The sequence below is a fragment of the Populus nigra genome, chromosome 6, assembly GCF_951802175.1.
Source record: "Populus nigra chromosome 6, ddPopNigr1.1, whole genome shotgun sequence".
Taxonomy (NCBI): Eukaryota; Viridiplantae; Streptophyta; class Magnoliopsida; order Malpighiales; family Salicaceae; genus Populus; species Populus nigra.
In genome coordinates this window covers 13831484-13857658 of record NC_084857.1, presented here as the reverse complement: position 1 = coordinate 13857658, position 26175 = coordinate 13831484, and the positions used below count along the sequence as shown (strand labels likewise).

Genomic DNA, 26175 nt, shown 5'->3' with positions numbered 1-26175 from the left:
TTTTCTGATTTTATTAAATTTCTTTTGATAGTTTTCTATTTTCTTTTGCTTTAGCCTAGATAACGTCCAAACCCCCCCCCCCCAAATTGTATATCATCTAGCATAAAAATCTGAGTTGAATCTTCCTCGTGGGATCGACCTCTTGCTTGCTCTATACTATCTTGTGTGTTGTGTTTGAAGCTAGGGTAATTAATTTGTGCGACCGCAACATCGCAACAGCCACCAACCACATGTCGGTCTTCCTTGTACCACCATGAACACCGCCAGCCTCTTTTCTCCTTCAGCCAGGCAAGCCTTCCTCTCCTTTTTCTTCTCCAAAACTCCTCTATAACCATTTGCATATAGAATATTTTGTGCATGCAAATGGCAAAATGCCATTAACATGGGTTGGGCTAGACCCTTTCCAACCCAACCGAGATGGCTGGGTCGAGTCTAGCCCACCCAATGTAAAAAAGAAAAAAAGAAAAAAGAGAGAGATGTCAGGTTTGTTGGGTCGTAGTTGACCCAACTGACCTTGCTAGGTCCCACCTATATGGTTGGGTCGAGTCGGGCCCAACCCATATAATAATAATAAATAAATAAAATATATTATATAATGATAAAAATATTTCATAAAAACAAAAAAAAATCCAAAAATTTCCAAGAGTCCTTTCAAAATATTTTTTATTTTCTTGCATGATAATTTTATATAATATCAGGTTGTATATTTACACTAAAAGATACAAATCTAGTATTAAAATATCTGGTTTTCTATAAAAATTTTCTTAATTTCTTTTGAAAATTCAAAAAAATTTAAATTAATGTTCTATTTAAACAAACAAAAAAATGTTTTGTTTTCGTGTATACGGTCAAATCCTAAAAGGTTTTTCATGCATATTTTCTAAAAGATAACGATCATATTTTATCATGTTTTAAGAAATACAAAAATAGATAAGTTTGGCCCTTGAAATGATTAAGATTTAACCCAATAAGATATAGACTTCTTCACGAAGGGAGATCTACTTTAAAACTTAAAAAAGACTAATAGACATAAACACGACTTAGAAAAACAATCAAATAATAATGTAACTTACCTTAGGTAGGGTGCACTGGGGGTGATACGTCTTTCTCTTGCATACTTAGTCCATTACCCAAACTCTCATATACCATAGGTTTCATAGTAATCATAACACTAGATGGTGACTCCTGAATTTTATAATTATAACTTTATGATTATACCCAAAACCCCTTTCTTTTTCACCAACATCTCAAGCGGCAGACCCGTCGTCGCTCGATGTCGTGCGCCCCGCGACATATAGGATTACGAACTTATACGTAAGATATATTTCTAATATTAAATAAAAAAGATAATTTATTTTTATTTTTATTTTTTATTGGCATTAGAACGGTTAGGTTTTTAACCTAATAAGATACGGACCTCTTTACTGAGAAGAACTTTTCTTCAACCTTAAATAAATCAATAGTTAGAAAACACAACATTTTCTTAGTTTGTATCAGACAAATAAACAATGCAGTTTTTCTCGGGTAACGTGTATTATTGGTGCTAAAACCTTAATTTTACGCAATTAGTCCCCTTCTCCAGACTCTGAGACCAGTTAGGGTTCCTAATGATAAAAATACTAGGTGACGACTCTCATTCCCTCTTTTTTACTAATAAATAACAAGAACTCATTGTCATTTCCACCCACATCATTCATGATTATCCCAATCTGGGAGGATGGTCGCTGCGACGCCGCACACGTGCAACATATATGATAAAAAGAAAAATAGATGATCACATAATCAAGTTTAATTAGTAAAAAGAAAAATCACCGCTAAACTCGCAAACCGGGGCAACCAGGGTTACCTCGCCAAACTAGCGAACCGGGTCATTAACTTCACAAAGTTTAATGTCCTTTTTTTTTAGAAATTATTTTTTTATTTAACTAAACTTTTTTAAAAAAATAAATCATACCGCGATGCTGAGATATTTTTTTGATACTGCGATAATAATATAAAAGAAAAATTAAAATAAATTATCAACTCTGAATCCCTCTTAACATATCATATAAAGACTAAATTTAAAAAAAAAATCAATAATCAAAGGAAAAAAAAGGGGTCAGAATGCAAAAAATAAATAAATGTTGATTACTATTAATACTTAATTAATATTTAATGCTTCAGAATATTGATTTAGTGTTTGACAATGTTAGCAGGCGTGATGTTTTTCTTTGCATGGAAACTTCATTTCTTGGATATCGTATCATGTTGATCAGGACTGAAACGAAATAAATAATTCCCCGAGGAAAATAGCATCCAAATTTACTAATCAATGTTGATTTGTTGGCAAAATAATATATTTTACATAAAAGAGTTAGGTAGCTAGGAGGAGCTACCTCGATTCCCTATTACTACTATATATTTGCTATATATTTGCATACATCATCTCTTTGCTCGAGTAATGAATGATAGCCAATTTATGGTTTCTCTTTGGCTTTGCATTACAAACCGGGTTAGGTAAAGTTTGGAAATTTTTCTTTTTTTATTTAAGATTAATTTTTTATGTTTTCGGATAGTTTTTATGTGCTTATCAAAAATTATTTTTAAAAATAAAAAAAATATTTTAATATATTTTGAAGTAAAAAACACTTTAAAAAACAACTATTATCCCACTCTTAAATACCCGACTGAAAAAAAAAGCAACACAACCTACACTATCAAGAAGGGGTAATCATTTGTTTAATATCAAATACATTTGACTTTTCTCGTGAGTGCAAATGAAAAATAACGAAAAAGATCACTTTCAACTATTCAAATTGTAGGGTATTTGTTCATTAGTCAAGGCAGAATTATGGTATGTTATCACTGGTTTGGAACTAGCTTAATCTCTTACGATTAAACAGTCATTTTGGAATTGGATTTTTATTGGTGGTTGAGCTAATTACAAGACCTATTATTAAGATAGATGCAAATTATACCATAGTTATGAAAGCACTAAAGCTTATAACCAAAGATCAGGAGGTTCGAATTCAGCACATATTCAAGGAGGCTAACATAGCAGCAGACTGGTTGGCAGATTACACTAGAAACTCAATTAATAGAGATAGGGTTTTAAGCCCTGATTTTCAACCAATATATATATATATATATATGTTTTCAAACTGTAGCGAAATGGCTCATCTCATAAAGTCTTAGCTGCATCAGTTTTGAAGTTGCCCGCTAATAAACTATATAGCTCTACAATTCATGCCTAGGTGAAGCCCTAATCTTTTCTCCTTTTAAAAAATGGACACTCTATTTCCAGCACTCCTCTGGGATTCAACCCAGAACACTTGTCAACTAGCCCATCAGGTGAAGCTGCAAAGCCAGTCATCTTCTAAGTTGTTCTTACCGTGGACCTGAAACTTGGGAAACAAAACTATTATCTGTAATCAACTTATATCTTTCAAGTGCTTCCTCTTCTTTGGCATTGGTCCAACAGATAGCCATGTTACCAGAAATTGGTTCTTTTGTGCCAGGTTTCTCTAGCCAGAGCTGGACTCTCCCATGACGCCAAAAAACAATTGCCCCGCTGAAAGTGCTTGCCAGAAACCAAGAAAGTTTCGAGTTTTATAATATCAAATAATAAATTTTATATATATATATGTATATATATATATATATATATTAAAAAAAAAAAAAACTTAAACCAAACCATCTTTAAAATCCATATCTATAAATGGGTGTCAAAAAAGCCCAAGCCAAGGGAAGCCTGCACTGGTCTGTCCTGGCCCTTGCGAAAAAACAAAATTACTAGCTCCCCCTTCAATAATTTAAAATTTTAGAGCCAAAGCTATAAAAAATTGAGTTTTTACCCCTTAAAAAAAATCCTAGTCCCTGTAAATTTTCTTGTCTCTTACCCTCGTGTTAGCTTTTTTTTTAATAATATTTAATTTGATAAATTATCAAATCACCCTTTAACCCCATGCAATAGCAACAAAAAATTATAATAAAAAAAAAACAAAAAAAACCATGACAATAAGTTTAGGAGCTCTTGTTATTAGAGGTAATTTGTTCATTTTACTATGTTTTTTTAAGTAAAAATACCACTATATATCATGTGATTTTTTTATGTTTTTCAAGGGTAATTTAGATTTTTAACCGTGTGAAAAAAAATTGAGATGATCAATTTAACTTTGATCAATTAGATGATCTTGAATGAGCTTCGTAATGAGACAAGTTTTCCCCTTAGTTTGTGCTTCCATGGCTTGTGCCACGAAGAACAAAATCGACTATGCTTGTTTTGCCTACTGGTGCTGGTAAATCACTGTGTTATCAGATACCAGCAATGGTTTTCTCAGGAGTTACACTTGTGGTGAGCCCTTTAGTGGCATTGATGATTAATCAGTTGAAACAGCTGCCTCCTGTGATTCAAGGTGGCCTTTTGTGCAGCAGTCAGGTACTTTCTGTGCTCTCTTCTGTTTTTGTTCTTATTACTTGTATAAATTTTACTGTGTTGTTTAATGTTAATTGTTTTGTCAATTGCTCTAGACACCCCAAGAAGCTAGTGAGACACTAAGGTTGCTGCAAGAAGGGGGCATAAAGGTGAGTTCAATGAAAGCCTTGCATGCGGTTTTTGATTTCTTTTTTCTTTTAAGTTTTTGCGATCTGAGTGTTCGGCTATTAAATACCAACTGATATTTTGGCATTTATGTATTCTTTTTGGTTGGTTAATGCTCGTGTTATTTTTAAATTTCGCTTCTTTGGTTAATTTTGAATGGCATTTGGCTCCATGTTTCAGTGTTTCTTACCTCTTGCATCATTGCTACGGCTGTGGTTCTTTGGTTATCTATCAGGTGCTTTTTGTTTCACCAGAGAGGTTCTTAAATGCGGAATTCTTGTCGATTCTCTCACCTATTCCCATTTCACTTCTTGTGGTAGATGAAGCTCACTGTATTTCTGAATGGTGAGTTGGGATGTTACCTCTTTTTTCTTTGGGTTTCTCTTATGTACTACGCTTACCCAATAAGTTGCATTTTGTCAACAGGTCACACAACTTCCGGCCTTCATATATGAGGCTCCGTGCATCTTTACTTTGCACCAGGCTCAATATTGGATGCATTCTTGCAATGACTGCAACTGCTACTACAACAACTTTGAATGCTATCATGTCTGCTCTAGAGATTCCTTCCACCAACCTCATTCAAAATGCCAAGTTGAGGGATAATATGCAATTGTCAGTATCTTTGAGTGGAAATAGGCAAGTGCAAATGACCTTTTTTCTTTTTGGTTATTCTATATTTTTTTGAATTTAAGTCAATTTCTTAAAGCTCACCTATCACCATTACCTTGAATTTAACAGAACGAAAGATTTGCTGACATTAATTAAGTCTCCTCCCTTCGTAGAACTTCAAAGCATCATTATATACTGCAAATTTCAGGTAATGAGCCATATGCATTTCTGACTTTTTATGTTTCCATTCTAATAGTTTGTGAAGATAAAAATTTGACAGCTTAAATGCATTGTTACACTGCTGTTGACTTGTGGATGAGATCTTCCCCTGGTTATTTAGAATTTCCTGATCAGCTTACAATGCACCGAAGTCATTGCTGTGAAAGGAATAAAATATAGCTGAAATTGTTGTGAGCATAGAGTTGTTTCTGTAACCAGTTAATACAATTTCACTCACTTTCTCCATTTATGTGTCTACGTGTTTGTTTATTTTCCATTATATTGGGTATACAGTGTTAAAAGCTTCCTGTTATAACTCACAAGATTAATAATTGGTTATTGATTTGCAGTCTGAAACTGATATAATAAGCAGATACTTATGCGATAACAACATCTCAGTAAAGGTTAGTATTCTCTTTGCCTGCTGTGCATCACATAGATTTCTTCAAGTTACTGTGCCTCTGATGATAACTATAAAGTCTGACAAGATGGTTTTGAATGGCTACTTAGAGTTACCATAGCTCTATCACTTCAAAAGATCGCAGCCGTATACAAGAACTGTTTTGTTCAAACAAGATTAGAGTGGTAAGAAAAATCACTCTGTCACTCTCTGTCTTGCTATCTATATATGTATGTATGTATAGATTGATAGGCAGGTTGATGGTACATGTCACTTTCATGATTACTGACTTGCATTTATACTTGAAGGTGGTTGCAACTGTGGCTTTTGGCATGGGTCTTGACAAGAGGGATGTTGGAGCCGTAAGGGAAAAAAAAACTTGAACTCTAATTTGTTTGTTCCCTGCATTTGGTTTTTGCTCTAGTCTTGTTACTTCATACAAAAATCTGATTTCATAGGAAAACAAGATGTTTTTTGATTTACAGAAGGAACTGTTTTCACTAACGGGGATTATGCTGTCTAGTTTGTGACATGGCATCAAAGACTTTTTCCATTCTTGCATTTGCTTTGGCCACAGCTAGTAGCAATTGATCTCCTATGGAAGTTTTACCGATACCATAGTTATAGATATTATGTTGACATCACTCTGTGTCACAAATATCAGATTTCAATGTAAAATTATTCTCTGTATGATTGCTTTCTCCTGGAAGAATTCAGTCCCCTAAATACATGTAATAATCCCTAATTTACTGTCTCTAATCCCTGATTTGTAGTCTATAATAAATACAATAAATACAAGATATTCTGTTACAATTTGGTTGCCATATATTGTTGATATTCTTGCCATAATATACACTGACATCCCCCCTCAAATTGATGCTGGCCGATCAAGAAGCATCAATTTGTCAATCATGAGTTGATGTCGAGGCCGAGACAAGGCCTTTGTAAAGACACCGGCTGTCTGATGCTCGGTGGAAATATGAGGTAGTGTAAGAATATTATGATCAAGAGCTTCACAAATGTAGTGACAATCAACTTCAATATGTTTGGTGCGTTCATGAAACACAGGATTAGTAGCAATCTGAATAGCATTTGTGTTATCAGCATGAAGAGGTGTAGGAGTGTGCTGAGGAAAACCAAGTTTACGTAGCAAACCCTGGAGCCACACAATTTCAGAACATGCGGAGGACATAGCTCGATACTCTGATTCTGTGGAAGATTTTGAGATTCGGTCTTGCTTTTTGCTTTTCCATGAAATTAAAGCATTTCCAAGAAACATACACCACCCAGTAACAGACCGACGTGTATCCATGCACCCTGCCCAATCTGCATCACTATAACCTGTTAATTGTAATGAATTATCAGCAGGAAAAAATAATCCTCGCCCAGATGTGCCTTTAAGATAACGAAGAATTCTTCGGACAGCAGCTAAATGAGGTTGACGAGGAGCCTGTAAAAATTGACTGACTTGTTGTACTGCAAAAGAAATATCTGGCCGAGTAATGGTAAGATAATTCAAACTGCCCACCAATTGCCTGTATATGGAGGGATCAGGTAACAGGTCACCATCATTCTGACAAAGTTTTAAATTAATTTTATGAGCATTTGCATCATAACACACAAATCCTTTATGAGAATTACTGTATCCTAGAAAAGCACAACGAGCAGCTTGGGCTGAAAGTTTATTACGTTCAGTAACTGGTAAGTGAACAAAACAAACACACCCAAAAACATGGAGAGAATCATACTAAGGAATAACACCAAATAAAATAGAGTATGGAGATGCAAAGTTTAGAACTTGAGAAGGCAAACGATTAATTAGATGAACGGTTGTTGACAAAGCTTCTACCCAAAATCGAGTAGGTACCGAAGAATCAATTACTAAGGTGCGAACAACATCTAAAAGATGACGATTCTTACGCTCAACAACTCCATTTTATTGAGGAGTGTAAGGACAAGATCTTTGAGAGAGAATCCCTTTGTTTTTGAGATATTCCTGAAATTCTTTAGACACATATTCCCTCCCGGAGTCAGAACGAAGTATTTTAATATGAGCAGAAAATTGATTTTCAACAAATACAAGGAAAGCCTAAAATGTTAAGAATACATCAGCCTTAGATCGGAGAAAATATATCCAAGTGAAACGACTAAAATCATCAATAAACGTGACAAAATATTTATATTGAGCATGAGAGATAACAGGGCTTATGCCCCATACATCAGTATGAATAATTTCAAAACATTTAGAAGCACGACTACCATGTGAAGGAAATGATAATGCTTTGTTTTTACCCAATTTGCAAGAACTACAATCCAAAAATTCTGTTGAAAAAGAATTTTTATTCCCCAAATATCCATGTTTCATAAGATGAGTCAATACATTAGAATTGGGATGTCTCAATTTCTTATGCCAAAAATGAGGATTATTAATGACAATAGAATAAGCACAAGAATTAATACTAGGAATAGAAAATTTTATTGGAAATAAACGTCCCACTTTAGGCCCCTTCGCGATCACCTTCCCCGACACTTGATCCTGCACACAACAACCATGACGATTAAAGTGAATTTCACAGTCATTTTCTACCATTTGACCAACAGAGAGTAAACTTGTGGATAATTTTGGTGACACAAAAATATTTTTGAAATAAGACCCCAAATATCCAATCGACCAAATCGGCAAATTATCACCATTTGCTACCTGTATATGCTGATTACCCATGTATTTTCGCACATTACACAACCCATTTTCACTGCTGGTCATGTGATTCGACGCTGCCGAATCCATTAACCATTGTTTATTATGTGCCGAATCCAAGGGAAAGTTCAGTTTATTTTTCTTACCAGAAATCCCGAGTGCAGAGAAGGCAGATATTATCATTTGCTACACCATCTTGGGAGTGAGAGTGCTCGACGAAGAGCTCACCGACGATGAAGATTCTGGTGTTGACGGTGAGGACACGGTTGCAGCAGCCATAGAAGTAGCTCCCAATTTCAACTGTACAGTAAACCCTTGCCAATTCTGTGGTTGCAGACGACATTCCTTGATTACATGCCCCTCTTTCTTACAATAATTACAGAATTTCTTGCTGCAATTTATGGCAATGTGCCCTAATTCTTTGCAATTAAAACACTGCACACTCACACCCCTCTGTCGTCCCCTTCCTTGAGCCATGTAAGCCACATTCATCTCTGTGACAGTGTCCTGAGTCAACTCGTGTTGAGTGGCGAGTCGTTGTTCTTCCCGTAACAGTTCCCCCAAACATTCATCCAAAGTGGGCACTAGACTTCGGTTGATCAAGCTAGCTCTCACGGCCTCAAATTCTGGCCGGAGCTTCATCAAGAACTGGTCCCTCTGGTTCTCGGCATAAACAAGGTATAGTGCTTCAAAACTCTCCTTCGGTATTTTAGAGTAAATTATGCCAGTATATTCACTCCATAGGTTTAGAAATCCAGCATAGAATTGTTCAATTGAGAGATTACCTTGTTTGTAATTGGCAATACCCATTTCGACTTGAAATTTGTGAGCCGAATTGTTCTGGGAATAGATGCGTCTCAAGTAGTCCCAAATCTCCTTCCTTATGCCAAACGATCAAAGATTGTTGATCATATGGGGTTCAACAGACCCCAGTATCCAAGAGACAATTTTCACATCCTTTGTAGTCCATATACTTAGCTCATGTGGATCGGTTGGTGCTGGTGAAGATCCATCGAGATGCCCCTATAATTCCTTCCCTTTAACAAACATACGAAATTGAAACTCCCAACCGGCATAGTTTTTGCCATTGAATCGAGTAAGAAAAGCCTCTCCAGACATCCTAGAAACCCAAAAAAAATCACCAAATACTGTCGAATTCAGTCTGTAAACTGAAGAGAAGAACAAAGATCTAGAAAATAATAGGCTCTGATACCATGTCACAAATATCATATTTCAATGTAAAATTGTTCTCTGTATGATTGCTTTCTCCCGGAAGAATTCAGTCCCCTAAATACATGTAATAATCCCTAATTTACTGTCTCTAATCCCTGATTTGTAGTCTATAATAAATACAATAAATACAAGATATTCTGTTACAATTTGGTTGCCATATATTGTTGATATTCTTGCCATAATATACACTGACACTCTGTACTTAAGTTTGGGTGCTCTTGGTGGACCTACATTTACAATCACCATACACACGCATCTCCTTTGGCATATAATAATAGAAAAGGTTGTGAATTTTTTTATTGCATTTGTTTCAGGTAATTCATTATAGTATGCCAGAAAGCTTGGAAGAGTATGTTCAGGTGGTTCCAACACTGGTTGCTAGAACAAGTGTTCCTTATGTTACATTTTACTCAATGAAATAAATTTTATACTTTTATAGGAGATTGGACGTGCTAGACGAGATGGGAGATTGTCCCATTGCCATCTCTTTTTTGATGATACCACCTATTTCAAGCTTCGAAGTTTTATGCACAAGTGGTGACCTATAGACTGTATATTCTGTTGCTGTTATTTTATAAGTGCAAGATCTGGACTTGACCTGTGACCTTGTGTTTGTTGGGGAATTCTGGCACCCCATGCGCGGACCGGTGGTGTACTGATAGTTGCTCAGAAAGGAGGGGAAGCACACTGTGACAATATTTTACGTGGTTCGGCAAATCCGTCTACATCCACGGGAGAGAGTCCATACTATTAGAGATAGAGAAAGAATACAATAAATACATGGAGGAGGATCACTCAACTCCCAGCTCACACACGCTGCTGCATATGGCAGCAGGGCTGCTGCCCATGGCAGCAGCTCCTCTTTCTCTTCACTTCACGTTTTCCCTCACTCTCACAACTCTCACAATTTGCTCTCCACAAGACATGCCTATTTATAGGCAAGTATGGTGGCTCCTCTTCTTCAACAATAGCAGCTGCACATGGGTTGATACATTTGTCAATGGTAGGTGCAACTACCATTGACAATGGCAACTCTCTCTTCTTAGGGTAGGCTGCACAAGTCATTGCCCATTAATGGAAAATCCCAACAGTTTTCTCAGTGAAGGAGTAGATGAATATGCAGTAAACAAGTTCCTCTGCGAAATATTTTCCACTGACATGAAGCACCCGGGGAAAATCCATGCAATAATCAAAGACTCTTCATCTCGCAGATTTGATATGAAAGAAGAGGTTCTGCCTATTTACTAATGCTGCATTAATTTTCTACATTTTCAGTCTGAGGCTCCTGGCATGTTAGAATCATTGCTTTGGCTGAATTACCAGTATCACCTGTTAAATTTTATGCACAATTCTAAATGATAAACACTACTTTTTCTCAATGCCCCAAAACCACGAACAGGAGGAAGTCACACACACTCTTGCTGAATTTCATCTGGTATATTTTATTTCCTGAAATGCTGTATTGTTGCTCTGACTTTGACAGGTTATGCTCACACTCTTAACACAGTTGGAGTTGGGTGAAGTGCAATACATTCATCTACTTCCACAGCTAAATGGTACTTGCACTTTGAATTTCTACAAGGTTGGTTGGCAGTGCAACTTAAATTCCATGTATCCCCCCCTCTCTATTGCCTTTTTTGAGTGTTATAGTGGCTTGGTAGGTTGTGCTCGGGGGCGGGGGCGGGGGCGGGGGCGGGGGTGGGGTGATTGAAAATGTATTAACCAAAGCCTCAACACTACCATTTTTAGCTTTGAGAAAGAATACAAGCCGAATGAATCCACTATCTATCGGATTGATTAAGCTTGAACCTCAAATAGTTTGCTAGAACTTTGTTTGAAGTAGAAGAAAATTTCAAGATGCTGTGCAAACATCTGTTTACCATCTCATAGTATTCTCGTTACAGCTACTGATGCTTGAAATGTGTAAATGCAGACTTCTCCAATGTTGCTTTCTGACAAGGATAATGTGGTTTCAGTAATTCTTAAAAAGTGAGCATAGACTTCCTCTTAATTTCTGATGACTCTCACTTTCAATTAGGTCATTCTTTGTGCTGAGTTATGGTTCATGATGTTTCAGGTCTGAAACTAAGCAAGGTCAATATGTATTTGACATACCTACCGTGGCAAATAGCATCGGGGTTACAACTACTGAGCTATCAAATCATCTATAGAATTTGAAGGTGTTGAACATGAAGTCAAATCATATTTCTATTATTTCCTTATAGTGATTTCCTGGAATAAAACCTTCGTTTTATCATCTTTAAGTTAACTGCTTGCTTTAAACATCAGAAAATAAATACAAAAAAAAAGAAAGTGAAAGAGAACATGTTATGCTAAAATCAAGGTTTTGCCAGAGCAAAGTGGTCAGGTTCTCTATTAAAATAGCAAGACCTAATATTTGTGGATCACATATTAACTTCTGTACTTTCACTTGTTGTGTGGTCCCGCACCATGTGATGGTGGGACCACCACATTAATTGGCAAGAGACAGCTGCTGTCTCTTGGAATTAAAATCAAATGGTCGGCTACTGTAGACAGTAGAGAGAACAGAATTAAAAGAGAGCAAAAACAGAGGAGAAAAACGTGAGAAAGAAAGAAGAGGAGGCAGCAGAGCAGTCTGTCTTCTTTCTTTGATTTCTAGTTCGTTCACCGTTGGATCGGGCTGAGATTTTGACAGCAGCTTCTAGACACGTTCCTCTTCATTCTGAATGGTTGGATTAAAGATTGGTGGTGTGGAAGCTGGTCGTTCTAACAGAAAATGGAGCTGTCAGTGTTGTGAGCTTTTCTCTAACATTACTCTCTTTAATCTTGTTGTAATCCGAGAATAAGTTGTTCTTGATGATATATATGTTGTAGCCCTTTGTTGAATCTGAGGAAGAACAATTGTGAACCCATTATTTGTGATAGTGGAAGTTTTTAGGTGGACTCCGGTCCCGTGGTTTTTCCCGCATCGGGTTTTCCACGTAAAAATCTTGGTGTTGATTTGTGTGATTATTTGCATTATATTTGATCATTGTTTGATTCTGTTTTTTACTACACAAAGAGGGAAAAATGATTAGGACTTGTGAATTGTGAATTGTATTCCGCTGAATTGATCCAGTTAGTTGTCCCTAGTTTTCCCAACAAAGTGGTATCAGAGCATTTGGTTATGTAGATTGAGTTCTTGTGCAGTTAAAATGGAAAAGGAAGATTCGGGTATGATAAAGCTCACTTCCTCAAATTATTTTCTATGGAAAACAATGATGGAGGATCACTTATATTGCAATGATTTGGCTTTGCCGATTGAATGTAAAGGAATAAAGCCCGATGACATGGATGATGCAAAATGGAATGGACTAAATAGAAAGGCTACCGCTAATGTTAGAAAATGGGTATCTTCTAAGTCCATTAATCATATTTCTCAAGAACATGACTGCTATACAGTGTGGAAGATGTTGGAAGAAACCTTTGCCAAGGAGAGTGCACAAAACAAGGTTTTTGTAATTAGAGACCTTGTGAATTTGAAGTACAGAGATGGTGAAGATGCTTCAGTGCATATAAATGTATTCCAAGGGTTCTTGAATCAGCTGTCATTGATGAACCTTGAGTTAGCCGATGAAATGCAAGCATTAATCCTATTGAGTTCATTGCCGGATAGTTGGGAGACTTTGGTAGTGTCACTTAGCAATTCTACTCCGAATGGAAAGCTCACTTTGAAAACAGTGAAGGATTGTATCCTCAATGAAGAGAAGAGGAGGAAAGGGACAAGCACTTCCGAGTCTCATGCACTTGTTACAGAAAGTCAAGGGAGAAGTCAAAGCAGGTTCTCTCACGGCAAGCAAGATGGAGAATCCAGCAATAGAAAAGGCAAATGGAAGCTAAGAGGAAGATCTCAGTCAAGGAAGGGTTTTAAGTGTTATTATTGTGACAAGCCTGGGCATATGCAAAAAGATTGCAGAAAGTATAAAAGAGATAAAAAGGGTAGAGATGAAGACAAGAATGAAGAGAATGGTACAGCTGTAGTTGTATCTGATGGTGATGTTGCCATTGTGTGTGATGATGGCTGTGTTAATCTTGCATGTCAAGATACCACCTGGGTTGCAGATTCAGCAGCTTCTTATCATGTTACACCCCGACGTGATTTTTACACATCCTACACTACTGGTGACTTTGGTCAAGTTAGGATGGGAAATCAAGGGATGGCCAGTGTTGTGGGCATTGGAGACATTTGGTTGGAAACCAATACTGGGTGCAAGTTGCTACTCAAAGATGTTAGGCATGTGCCTGATATACACCTACATTTGATCTCTACTGGTACTCTTGATGAAAAAGGCTATCACAATTACTTTGGAGATGGTAAATGGAAGCTCTCCAGAAATTCCCTAATTGTTGCTAAAGGGAAGAAGATGGGTCTCTACATGTCACAAGCCAAGGTGATCAAAGGGGAGGTGAATGCAATTGAAGATTGCTCTACTGATCTATGGCATAAGCGGCTTGGACATTTGAGTGAGAAAGGCCTTGGCATCCTTGCCAAGAAGAACTACCTTCTTTTAAAAGGTATGAACTTGAACACATGTACTCATTGTTTAGTTGGTAAACAACATAAAGTTGCATTTCAAAGATCACCTCCACATAGAAGATCACATGTTCTTGATTTAGTTCATACTGATGTTTGCTCTATGATTGATAAGTCTCTTGGAGGTGCATTGTACTTTGTTAGTTTTATTGATGATCACTCCAGGAAGATTTGGGCCATTTGTTTGAAATCCAAAGATCAGGTGCTTGATGTCTTTAAGGATTTTCATGCCAGAGTTGAAAGAGAAACTAGTAGAAAGCTGAAATGTGTTCGAGCAGACAATGGTGGTGAATACAGGGGTCCTTTTGAGAAGTACTGCAGGGAACATGGCATCAAGTTGGAGAAGACAGTTCCTAAGACTCCACAGCAGAATGGAGTGGCTGAGAGAATGAACAGAACAATTGTTGAAAGAATTAGATGTATGCTCTCTCATGCAAAGCTGCCTAAGTCCTTTTAGGGTGAGGCAATGAAGACTGCAGTTGCCATGATCAACCTTTCTCCATCAGTTCCTCTTGAGTTTGATGTTCCAGATAGAGTTTGGAAAGGAAGGGATGTTTCTTATGCACAATTAAGAGTGTTTAGATGCAGAGTATTTGTACATGTTCCAAGGGATGAAAGGTCTAAGCTTGACAGCAAGACAAAGCAGTGTATTTTCTTGGGCTCTGAAGATGATGAGTTTGGCTATAGGTTGTGGGATCCAAAGGAGAAGAAAATTGTGAGAAGCAGAGATGTTATCTTCTTTGAAGATCAAACCATTGAAGACTTTGAACTGAAGGAGAAAACAGAGTCTACTACTTTTATTCCATCTAATTCAAATCCAAGACCTACTCCACAGTTACCTTTGATGCCTGCTAATCATGGGGGAGACTTGCAAAATGATGAAAATGATGAAAATGGTGGTTTTCTTAATGAGCCATTAGTTGGTGATCCTGAATCAGCTAATGATGATATTGATGTTATTCCTGAACAGGTTATGCAGGAAGATCCAGATGAGCCACAATTGAGGAGGTCAACTAGACCTCGCCAACCTTCCACCAAATACTCTCCTCATGAGTATGTGCTGGTTACTGACGGGGGAGAGCCAGAATGCTTTGATGAAGCTATGTCACATAAGAAGAAAAGTGAGTGGCTGAAAGCAATGCAAGAAGAGATGAAATCCTTGCATGAAAACCATACCTTTGAGTTAGTAAAGCTTTCTAAAGGTAAGAGAGCACTCAAGAACAAATAGGTGTTCAGGTTGAAAATTGATGAACATTGCTCACAACCAAGGTACAAGGCAAGATTGGTTGTGAAAGGTTTCGGTCAGAAGAAGGGTATTGATTTTGAAGAAATCTTTTCACCAGTGGTTAAGATGTCTTCTATCCGAGTTGTGCTTGGCTTAGCTGCTAGTTTGAATCTTGAAGTTGAGCAACTTGATGTGAAAACTGCATTTCTCCATGGTGATTTAGATGAAGAGATCTATATGGAACAGCCTGAAGGGTTTGAAACAAAAGGTAAAGAGCAGCTAGTTTGCAAGTTGAAAAGGAGCTTATATGGGTTAAAACAAGCTCCAAGACAATGGTACAAGAAGTTTGATTCTTTCATGGTGGATCATGGTTATGACAGGACCACTTCTTATCATTGTGTATTTATGAAAAGGTTTCCAGATGGAGACTTTATTATTCTCCTGTTGTATGTGGATGATATGTTGATTGTTGGTCATGATGCTAAGAAGATTCAGATGTTGAAGGAAGAGTTAAGCAAGTCCTTTGCAATGAAAGACTTAAGACTGGCAAAACAGATTCTTGGTATGAATATCACACGTGACAGGAAGAAGGAGAAACTTTGGCTATCTCAGGAGAGATATGTCCAAAAAGTACTTGAGAGATTCAACATGAGCAACTCCAAACCGGTTTGTTCTCCACTTGCAAGCCACTTTAAATTAAGTTCTAAGCAGTGTCCTTCAAGTGATGAAGAAAGAGATGAGATGAAAAAGGTTCCTTATGCATCCGCAGTTGGTAGCTTGATGTATGCCATGGTTTGCACAAAGCCGGATATAGCTCATGCAGTTGGTGTGGTTAGTCGGTTCCTCTCCAATCCTAGTAAAGAACACTGGTCAGCAGTGAAATGGATACTCAGGTATCTCAAAGGTACTTCTAGTTTCAGCTTATGTTTTGGTAATGATAAACCTGTGTTGGATGGATACACAGATGCAGATATGGCTGGTGATGTTGATTATAGAAAGTCCACATCAGGATACTTAATGAAGTTTGCAAGGGGAGCTGTCTCATGGCAATCAAGGTTGCAAAAATGTGTTGCATTATCCACTACAGAGGCTGAATTTATTGCTCTTACTGAAGGGGGCAAAGAGTTGTTATGGATGAAGAAGTTCTTACACGAACTTGGCCTAGTTCAAGAGAAATTTGTGTTGCACTATGATAGTCAAAGTGCAATCCATCTCAGTAAGCATCCTACTTTTCACTCTCGGTCAAAGCACATTGAGGTTAGATATCAATGGATTCGAGAGGCTATGGAGATGAAGTCATTTGTTGTTGAGAAGATCCATACTGATGACAACGTGTCAGACATGATGACCAAACCTCTACCGAGAGAGAAGTTTGAGTTTTGCAGAAGAGAAGCAGGCTTATCAGAGCCTCCTAAATTGAAGTTTACATATTGATCGCCAGTATGGCGAATTCCTCACATGGTGCGTGAGGGGGAGATTTGTTGTGTTGTCACGACCCGAATCCTGGATCCATGACCGGCACATAGGCAAGGTTCCCCTCCAAGGTTCCATACCTATGCGAACCCAAACTTACACACAAACTTATCCTAACTCAATTAGAGTTCAACGCAGCATTAATAACAAAATCAATTTCATAATATAATTGAATTGTCTTAATACAAAAGTTTATAAAAGTTCAGAGTTTTGGAGCACTAACTAGACATAAAGGAAAGGTACGAAGTACAACCAAAAAGCAGGTTCTGAAGGTCCAACAAAATGACCTGCTATCAAGCTATAAGCCTGAAAAGGATAAATAATGAGATGGTGAGTTCAACAACTCAGTGAGTAGATAACGTTCAATATACACACACGAGGTAATACAGCAATGAGAAATATATATACAAGTATGGCTCTAGGTTCTTATAGAAAGGTTTCTCAAATTGGCCATAACAAGAAGATCATATGGTAAAACTCGTCAGAAAATCAAAATGCAATGAGCATGAGGCTCCGTACTGTGGGATGATCAGTCCACACAGGTTGGTGACTCCCCCGACCAACTAGGGTTCAGATACGATGTGCACAAAGACTAACACTACCCTGTTAGCATGGGTATTCTGACTGACATACCATAGGTTCATAATCATAATCTAACAAACATATTCATATCTCAAAGCTCAACTCATGACTTCAATCAAATGAGGAGCTATCAATTCAGAAGTCAATTCAAAATATATGTTGGTTCATATCAAGAATTCAGATTCAATAATTGATCATGCTTTATCATAACAAGGATAATAATCAACATATATATTATCAAGAAGCATGATTCAATTCATATTAACAAATCAAATATTTATACTATTTCTCATGCATATGGAAAATTATCCACTCACCTGACTCGAAAGCAACAAAACTCAAAGCTGATATCGAAGAAAATCCTACTGACGTCCCGCCGGTAGAATATCAGGATTATCTGAATATAAAGGAGACATATTTAAGAATGATTCAAAAGAATATATATAACCTATTTAATACACTTATCTAAGGGTGTATTCCATAACCCTAAATGTTTTTGAACTAACTAGTTATCTTTCCTAAAAACCCAACATTTAATGGTTTTTCCGAAATCTAATCCATAATAAAACAATTAATAAAATTGGTAATAATTCACTAAATAACCCTCAATTATTCATCAAACTAATCTGAAAAAGATAATAGTACAGCTAGGGACTAATCTGGAATTTATCATATTTTTAAGGGTCAAATTGTAATTTTTGTCAAATTGGAGGACCAAATTGAAAGTGTTAAATTCTCTTATCTATACAATAATTCTGTCCATAATTCATATGTTATTCTGTTCAGAATCTCGGAATAGGCTCCAGGGACCATTCTGCAAATTTTCCAAAGTTTGGGGACTAAACTGTAATTTTCCAAAATTGAGGGACCAGATTGAATTTTCATCATCTTCAACCTCCAATCCAGAATTTTAACAGAAACCTACTGTTCTCCCCTGATTTTTAACTCAAAATTCACCATTCAAACAAAACTATAACTTAACATCATCATCTTTCAATTCAATCTCTCAAAATCATCCAAATAATCAAATACCCACAACAATTAACCCTACAACATCCAAATTAACTCATCAATCAACCCAAAACACAAATTTTCAAAACCCTAACATTCATCAAAACTGAAATTAAAGCTAAAGAAAACATATTATACACATTAAAGCATAATCTTACCCCTTTTTACTTATTTCCTCCAACTCCTTTTCTTTTTCCCTTATTTTCCCCTCTTTTCTCTTCTTCTTCTTCTTTCTCCCTTTCTCTCCTGCCGGTTCTCTCTCAAAATTCAGATCCCTCTTTCCTTTTTTTTTTTTTTTACTTCCTATTTATATATATCATCTCTTTATATAAATACTACAATACCCTTCATTTATTTATTCCTAAATCTTAAGCCTTCAAGGGCTTTATTGTATTTTCCTACTTATTTATTCAAAACATCACATGTGTGGTCCCGCACCATGTGATGGTGGGACCACCACATTAATTGGCAAGAGACAGCTGCTGTCTCCTGGAATTAAAATCAAATGGTCGGCTACTGTAGACAGTAGAGAGAACATAATTAAAAGAGAGCAAAAACAGAGGAGAAAAACGTGAGAAAGAAAGAAGAGGAGGCAGTAGAGCAGTCTATCTTCTTTCTTTGATTTCCAGTTCGTTCACCGTTGGATCGGGCTGAGATTTTGACAGCAGCTTCTAGACACGTTCCTCTTCATTCTGAACGGTTGGATTGAAGATTGGTGGTGTGGAAGCTGGTCGTTCTGATAGAAAACGGGGTTGTCAGTGTTATGAGCTTTTCTCTAACATAACTCTCTTTAATCTTGTTGTAATCCGAGAATAAGTTGTTCTTGATGATATATATGTTGTAGCCCTTTGTTGAATCTGAGGAAGAACAATTGTGAACCCATTATTTGTGATAGTGGAAGTTTTTAGGTGGACTCCGGTCCCGTGGTTTTTCTCGCATCGGGTTTTCCACGTAAAAATCTTGGTGTTGATTTGTGTGATTATTTGCATTATATTTTATCATTCTTTGATTCTGTTTTTTACTGCACAAAGAGGGAAAAAGGATTAGGACTTGTGAATTGTGAATTGTATTCCGCTGAATTGATCCGGTTAGTTGTCCCTAGTTTTCCCAACATTCAAGACACCTAGGACATTGGTGATACCCGCAATGGATATTTTGGTTCTTGAATATAGTTGCAAAGTATGAATTACAATGATTAAATGTCATAATAGCAACCACAGCATTGCAATTTCAAACAGAGCTGTAATTAACCTGAAATTCAGCCACAAAACTTATACGTGCTGGCTTTTGTGATTGGAATCATGTTTTGTTTCCTTGCAGCTAGTTTTGAAGGTATGAATATCGTTCTTTCAATTTGAATGACAGCATTGCCATCCTACCTGGAGCATTTTCTGAGTTGTTTCTTTATTTTTCCGTGTGAAGAGATTGGAATGCTCATTACGTGCAGAATTAGTCTACGTTTAAGATTATAGATGTTTTCCTTGGTTCAGAACTGTGGTTTGCACTGTTAAACTCTCTTTTTTTTTCTTGACTGTTAAACCATACCAGTTGAAGGGCGAAATAACATATGACGTCAAGGATCCTGCCTATTGTTATTCAATCGTGGAAGTCCCAAGGGATTTTTGTTCTCTCTCAAGGCATCTTACAAAATGGTTATTGGAGGTCGAATGTTTTAAGGTAATTGACTTTTTTATGTTGTCTGTCTTTAATATGTTTCTCAATAGCAACATATTCCAATGCAAGGGATGACTTATACAAATCCTCGTACTTGTTAGATGCAAATTTACTTTCACTAAGTCAGTTAACTTCGAGATCATGCAATATAGCTGTTGAATCATTGAAGTGTTGTCCATTTTAATCAATCAGACTAATGACGCATACTGCATGCTCTTATAGTATTTATATTTTTCTTTGTTATCTACTTATAACACCTGTCTATTTCTTAAATCAGGTACAAAAACTAGATGCAATGTTTAACGCAGCAATCTTTGCTGTGAATGATTGCGAGAAGATGCAAGGCTGCCATGGTACCCAGCACACACCATGTTTGCAACGAAAGATCTTGGATTACTTCAAGGATGATGGTAGACGTGATATCCCTAACAAGATGGGACAAAGCAGGTGGGACTGGATCTTTATTGCCTTCAATAGCACCAATAGCGAGATAGTTCTTAGATATTGAAAAATAAATCATGCTTATCTCTCTGCCTGTTCATACACTTAATTTTGTTGTGTTTTTTTTTTGGCAAATGTAATACTACATACCAATTGAAGTGTCATTTATTTTGTGCAGCCCTTTTTTACGAGCAGATATAAAGGTGAGGATGCACAGACCACAGGTGTACTAATATTCCATCTCAAAGCAACTTATGTTTATGTGCTCATTTCATGGAATACAGGTGTTTCTGCAGGGCCATTCACAGGCCAAATTTACCCCCCGAGCCATTGCAAGAATAATGCGTGGCATTGCTAGCCCAGCCTATCCATCTACAACTTGGTCTAGAACTCATTTCTGGTATCTTAAAACTACTTTACATTTTTGACAAAATTACTGGAATGCATTAGTTAGTTTTCTAGGGTGTCCAGTCCTTGACAAGTAAAATGTGTGCGGGGAAGCCAATTTCTATTTTTAACAGATAACTACTCATGCACAGCTTTAGTTTTATTCCTTTCTTCCGTCATACTTGTCATTCGTGTAGATTAATGGATGTAGCTCTTGGAGAATGTGAGTGATGAGCAATGATACTTGGAGACTGTAGCTTCTAATCTATTTTAAATCACTTGACCCACTTCCTTGCTACTGTTTCCCTGGCTATATATGTGTGTATAGTGCATGACAGTTGTTTGAAATTCTTCATCAATGGGAAATGTGCTTCTCACTAATCTCGTATTGCAGGGGAAGGTATACGCAGATTGACTTCCAAGTGGTCATGGAAGCTGCGAAGGTGGAACTCATGAATTTTGTTGGGAAGGATGCCCTCTAGACTTTAAGGATCAGGCTTCATGTCGCATGGAACTATTTTGGAGGGGACTGAAGGGTATAAAATGTTGAGATATCTTTAGTTATTCAGAGTATTTTGCTCTGCCAAGCTAAGCTTTTATTCAATAACGAGATACGTTTGCTTGGTTGTTTCCTTGCAGATAGTTAGTGGTGTGGTTGGATCTATGGATTACGAAAAGGCATGCATCCTCAAACCAGTCTATGTCAACACATGACTTCAGAAATCAAATTGCAATGACTACGGAGTTATTATAGGTAAGCTTTCTTCATCTCTCAAGCTGATTTTAGTGAGGCTTCGCTAGGTCAATAGTTTGTTTCAAATCAAGGGGGTTTAATCTTTGTAACAGCTAAAGGAACGAGTGAAATTTCAGATAAATCAATCTATGCAACCCACATGATTGGTAACCTTTTTCTGTTTGTCCTGCTTGCACTGCACACTCAGATTCATTTCAATTACAGACTGGAGCAGGTATTTTGTGCATCAATTATATGAGAGAGAAAGATTTAAAGGTGGTAAATCAATAATGTCACAGACGTCTCAATACTGGTTTGGATAGTCTGCTATCAACAACAGTGAACATTGTGCACGATCTGATTTTTTCTGCTTGGTCGAGTCTAGGAGCGTGTCAAAGGGAAAGGATTTTACAGAAACAGGCTAGAGACTAGAGTTTCCATTGGGGACTGCTGAGCGTGACCGCGTTATCTTTTAGTTCGGGAGTACCAAGTGCTAGCTACATAAGTGAAGGACCTGTGTTTTTATCATCACTCCATGCATTTTCATACAATCTGGCTGCAGGGCACAGGCTGATCTGGATTATCAATGCTTGAAGAAGCTAATGAAGAACGTGAGCATGAATCAAGCCAATTACCAGTCAACAAAACCTTTCGCAAGTGGTTTCGTACAAGCAAGAGGATGGCGTGAGGGTTAAACTGAAATGGATGCAAGTAATTGAAACATGCCCACAAGGACAGTTCTATCCTGTGTGTTTATTTTTCTCCTCCCATGGATAGGAGTGCAAAATCACGGGCACAAGTTAACCTTCAATAATAATAATAATAATAATAATAATCAGGAGAGCTGGGTATTGTTATGTTTTGGTGCCCAAAGAAGCATTGGCCTCCCAAGGAGGACTCAGCAGCCCTCGTTGAAAAGTACGAAATATGTTTCCATTTTCTGTAAATGTTTCCATTGTTGAAGGAGAGAGAAGCATATTCAGTTAAGTCAGGAGAGAGAAAGAAGAACAAAAAAAAACAAAGACCGTTAGTTGATAGCAATTAGCATTAGAAAGGAAGCAGCAAAGCCAAACTGCCCTTGTTTCTTCTTTAGAGGTTATGCTCTGTCTTAACAAGAAAACAAACTAACTCTCTTCTCTCCTTCCGAGAAACCAGACTCGTCTTCTAATTTCCTTTCTGAAAGATAGAGAGAGAGAGAGAGAGATCAATTCAAGGAGGATGGTTGAGATGGCGACTGGGTCGTCGACGACGACGATCCAAAACTCGGGGGCTTCTTTATCGTCGTCGGAGTCAATATTGACGAATTATCCACTGATCTCTGCTTTTCTTGCCTTCGCTATTGCCCAATCTATCAAGTTTTTCACCTCCTGGTACGTACTTGCGTACGCGCTTGTTTTCGATAATCTTGTAATGAGTTTCGATTCTCTCAGCTAAAGTCTTTGACTTCGAGTGCCGATTACACCATCTTTTTTTCCCTGTCCATTTTTTCTCTAAAATCAAAATAAATAAATGTATGGGAGAGAGAATCAAACTTCTTTTAACGGAATATATATATATATATATAGCCCAAATTGGCTTTCTAGGAATCGTGTTATTGGGTAGTCTTTGATTGCGAAATTCAATCGAGGGAAAGTGATAAATTACGAAAATTGTGGAATGCTTTTTATAGAGAGAGCATTTGTAATGCTTTCACGTTGATTAGTCCTCCTACGAGCCTTAAGCATACCTAGATTTGCAGGTATAAGGAAAGACGATGGGATCTTAAGCAACTAGTTGGATCTGGTGGAATGCCATCCTCACATTCTGCTACAGTTGCTGCTCTTGCCATGGCCGTTGGATTCCAAGAGGGCTTCGGAGGATCGTTGTTTTCGATTGCATTGATATTAGCATGCGTTGTATGATTTTTTTTTCCCATCCCTCTTCTTTATAGTTTTACTCATCGTGGATGAATACTTGCCTATAATGTACAAGGATTTTGGTGGCAGGTGATGTATGATGCAACAGGTGTAAGACTACAGGCTGGACGCCAAGCAGAGGTTTGATGCTTCTCTATCCTTTTTTCACATTTGAAATGCCGGCTCTTCGTTTCCTTGTTTCGTGTATTCAAACAGGATTTCTTTTCTTCAGGTCCTGAATCAAATCCTGTATGAACTTCCTGCTGAACATCCTCTTTCTGAGAGCAGACCGCTGCGTGAACTTCTTGGGCACACCCCGCCTCAGGTCTGTATGATTGCATTAGACAAATCCCTTGTCATCACCTATCGGATTCCTTTGATGTATTTATGATTTATTTACGCAGCTCCTAACAATCAGTTTTTGGTACTGTTAAATCATCATAAGCGTTCATTGTATTCATAGCATTGATTCCTTTAAAGAACAACCATCATCATGTAAATGTCTGCGATCCTAGTGTTCTCTAGCATACATAGAATTAAAATTACATGTGAAAGTTCTAGCTTTCGAGAATTTAAATGGTGAAATTGTAAAGAATGGAAATGCCTCTTTTCCCTGTGATTTCTAACTTCGAGAATAAACACCCGTCCATCAGAATTATTTCCCAGCTTTGGGGCCTTACCCTTCCGTCTTTGAATAGTAGTGAGTTGCAGGTTACATTTTCTATTTCCAAGAAACATAGATCTCAGGAAGCTGTCCATGTACCAATGTCTGATAATCCTTTTTTTTATGATAGGTTATTGCTGGCGGTTTGCTTGGTCTTGTCACAGCAGTTATTGGCCATCTGATCACGATCCTGACAACTAGTCGAAGTTGATACCTGACGAGATCAGAGATACAACGTACCATTTAGCTGATTCTAAAGTTCAGATCACTAAAAGGACAGAAACTTGGAGACCTGTAATTGTAGTGGTGCATAAAAGCTCAAATGCTGAGAACTCGAGATTGTGTAGTCTCAAATGCAGCATAGTTGCTTTTCCATTGAACGTAGCTTGTATTCATTCTAGTTGCAGCATTGCAGTATCTGATGTAATCATCATGCATGTTGAACTCCTCCCATTGTTTTTACCGGTATATAATTCTTGCAGATTGCAAAAGCAATTTTACAGGAGTCAGATCTGCACTAGCTATTTCATCCATGCTCCGCGGCGGTCAGTGAATATGCAATCTTTTCCAATATATTTTTAGCTATAAAAAGAAATTCTCAATTAAATTAAAGCTTATGCATGCTTCTAATTCAGTAAATCATGTCAACAATAAAAAAAAACAAGGCGTTAAAGATAAGTAAAGACTAAACTAGAGATATTAAGATATAAATATAGTTCAAGATATTTAATCTCGCAACACGGAGCGTGTACTCAGTTGTGTCTAATAACTGTTTTTCATAGAATAAATTTTTTATTTAATCAAATGATAATAGAATTGGTATGCGCTATGTTGTGAGTCGAAATAAATTTTTTATGCAAAAAAAAAGAGTCTGGACATTGTTAATGTGTTTTCTAAAAAAAATAAATAGATTTTAAATATTTTTTTATCTAATAGTGAGATAGAAACATATTGAATTTATCTGGGTTGACCTGCAAAACCCATAAGGATAATCTTACAAAAAAACAAAAAACAAATTGGGTAAAAAGTAGCACTCAACTGGAAAAAAAAAGCCTAAGTGAACTCAAGTCAACAAATTAAACTTACAATGCAATTCATATACATTATTAGATTCAATAATTTTTTTTATGTCGGAGATTATTTTCCATTTAATTATATGACAATAAAACTCATGAGATTTTTTTTGTATGAAATATCTTTTTTAAAAGAAAAAAAAACATGATAGATGCTTGGGACTGAGAAGGCAAAAGTAGATCATCGACAACAAAGAGAAACAAAAAATGGTAAAACATGATATATCTTTTTTTAGTTTTAAGTTAAATAAAAAGATAGATGATCAATAACAAATGGTAAAATTATTATTTTTTTTAAATTAAGGGACAAAAAATGCATTAAACAACAAAAAAAAAATAACAACTTAAATGTTATGGCTTAACTCGTCAAATCTATAATCCGGGTCATAGACTCAACCAAGTTTAATAAATTTTTTTCTTAATTTTATATTTAACTTAAATATAAAATTAAAAAAAAACAACATAAAAAAAACAAAGAAAAAAGCCTAGACATGTGGGTCTATGGCTCAACATGCCTTAAGTAAGGAAGAGCCCAAACATGCGGACCTTCAAACTCAGGGCCTTGATTTTATTTTATTTTTTTTCTTAATTAGAATAGATAACACATTGTTTACTATCCTAAATTTCTAAAAAAAAAGTCTAAAATCACAAAACCAAACTGGATTAGATTTATCTTTCTCAACCTAAATATATTTTTTAAGATAATGATGAATCTCTAAAC

General features: G+C 36.7%; 2 protein-coding genes and 1 long non-coding RNA gene across 4 annotated transcripts; 2 read left to right on the top strand and 1 right to left on the bottom strand.

Annotated features, from left to right (window-relative positions):
• Nucleotides 1-3264: 3264 nt before the first annotated feature.
• LOC133697289 (ATP-dependent DNA helicase Q-like 5) lies at nucleotides 3265-22973 on the top strand. Its single transcript, XM_062119767.1, is given in 22 exon segments — nucleotides 3265-3330; nucleotides 4211-4417; nucleotides 4510-4563; nucleotides 4815-4924; nucleotides 5006-5218; nucleotides 5321-5399; nucleotides 5761-5814; nucleotides 5921-5995; nucleotides 6119-6172; nucleotides 10056-10100; nucleotides 10181-10275; nucleotides 10842-10971; nucleotides 11225-11323; nucleotides 11675-11730; nucleotides 11819-11921; nucleotides 20136-20264; nucleotides 20539-20708; nucleotides 20881-20905; nucleotides 20987-21102; nucleotides 21484-21625; nucleotides 21729-21843; nucleotides 22031-22973. Coding segments are annotated over 20 exon segments (1968 nt in total). The 3' UTR covers nucleotides 21572-21625; nucleotides 21729-21843; nucleotides 22031-22973.
• On the bottom strand, nucleotides 17135-18942 carry LOC133696689 (uncharacterized). Of its 2 annotated transcripts, XR_009842720.1 has the most exons (3): nucleotides 18746-18877; nucleotides 17894-17973; nucleotides 17135-17300 (listed from the first exon to the last, which is right to left on the bottom strand). It is a non-coding gene; the product is annotated as an uncharacterized LOC133696689 (long non-coding RNA). The 2 variants fall into 2 exon arrangements; XR_009842719.1 differs by having other exon boundaries at nucleotides 17135-17973; nucleotides 18746-18942.
• Nucleotides 22974-23040: 67 nt separating the features above from the next.
• On the top strand, nucleotides 23041-24890 carry LOC133696688 (uncharacterized). The gene is made up of 5 exons (XM_062118947.1): nucleotides 23041-23192; nucleotides 23561-23717; nucleotides 23808-23858; nucleotides 23950-24042; nucleotides 24512-24890. Exons 1-5 carry the CDS (start codon nucleotides 23041-23043, stop codon nucleotides 24590-24592), a joined length of 534 nt encoding a protein of 177 aa, XP_061974931.1. The 3' UTR covers nucleotides 24593-24890.
• Nucleotides 24891-26175: the final 1285 nt, after the last annotated feature.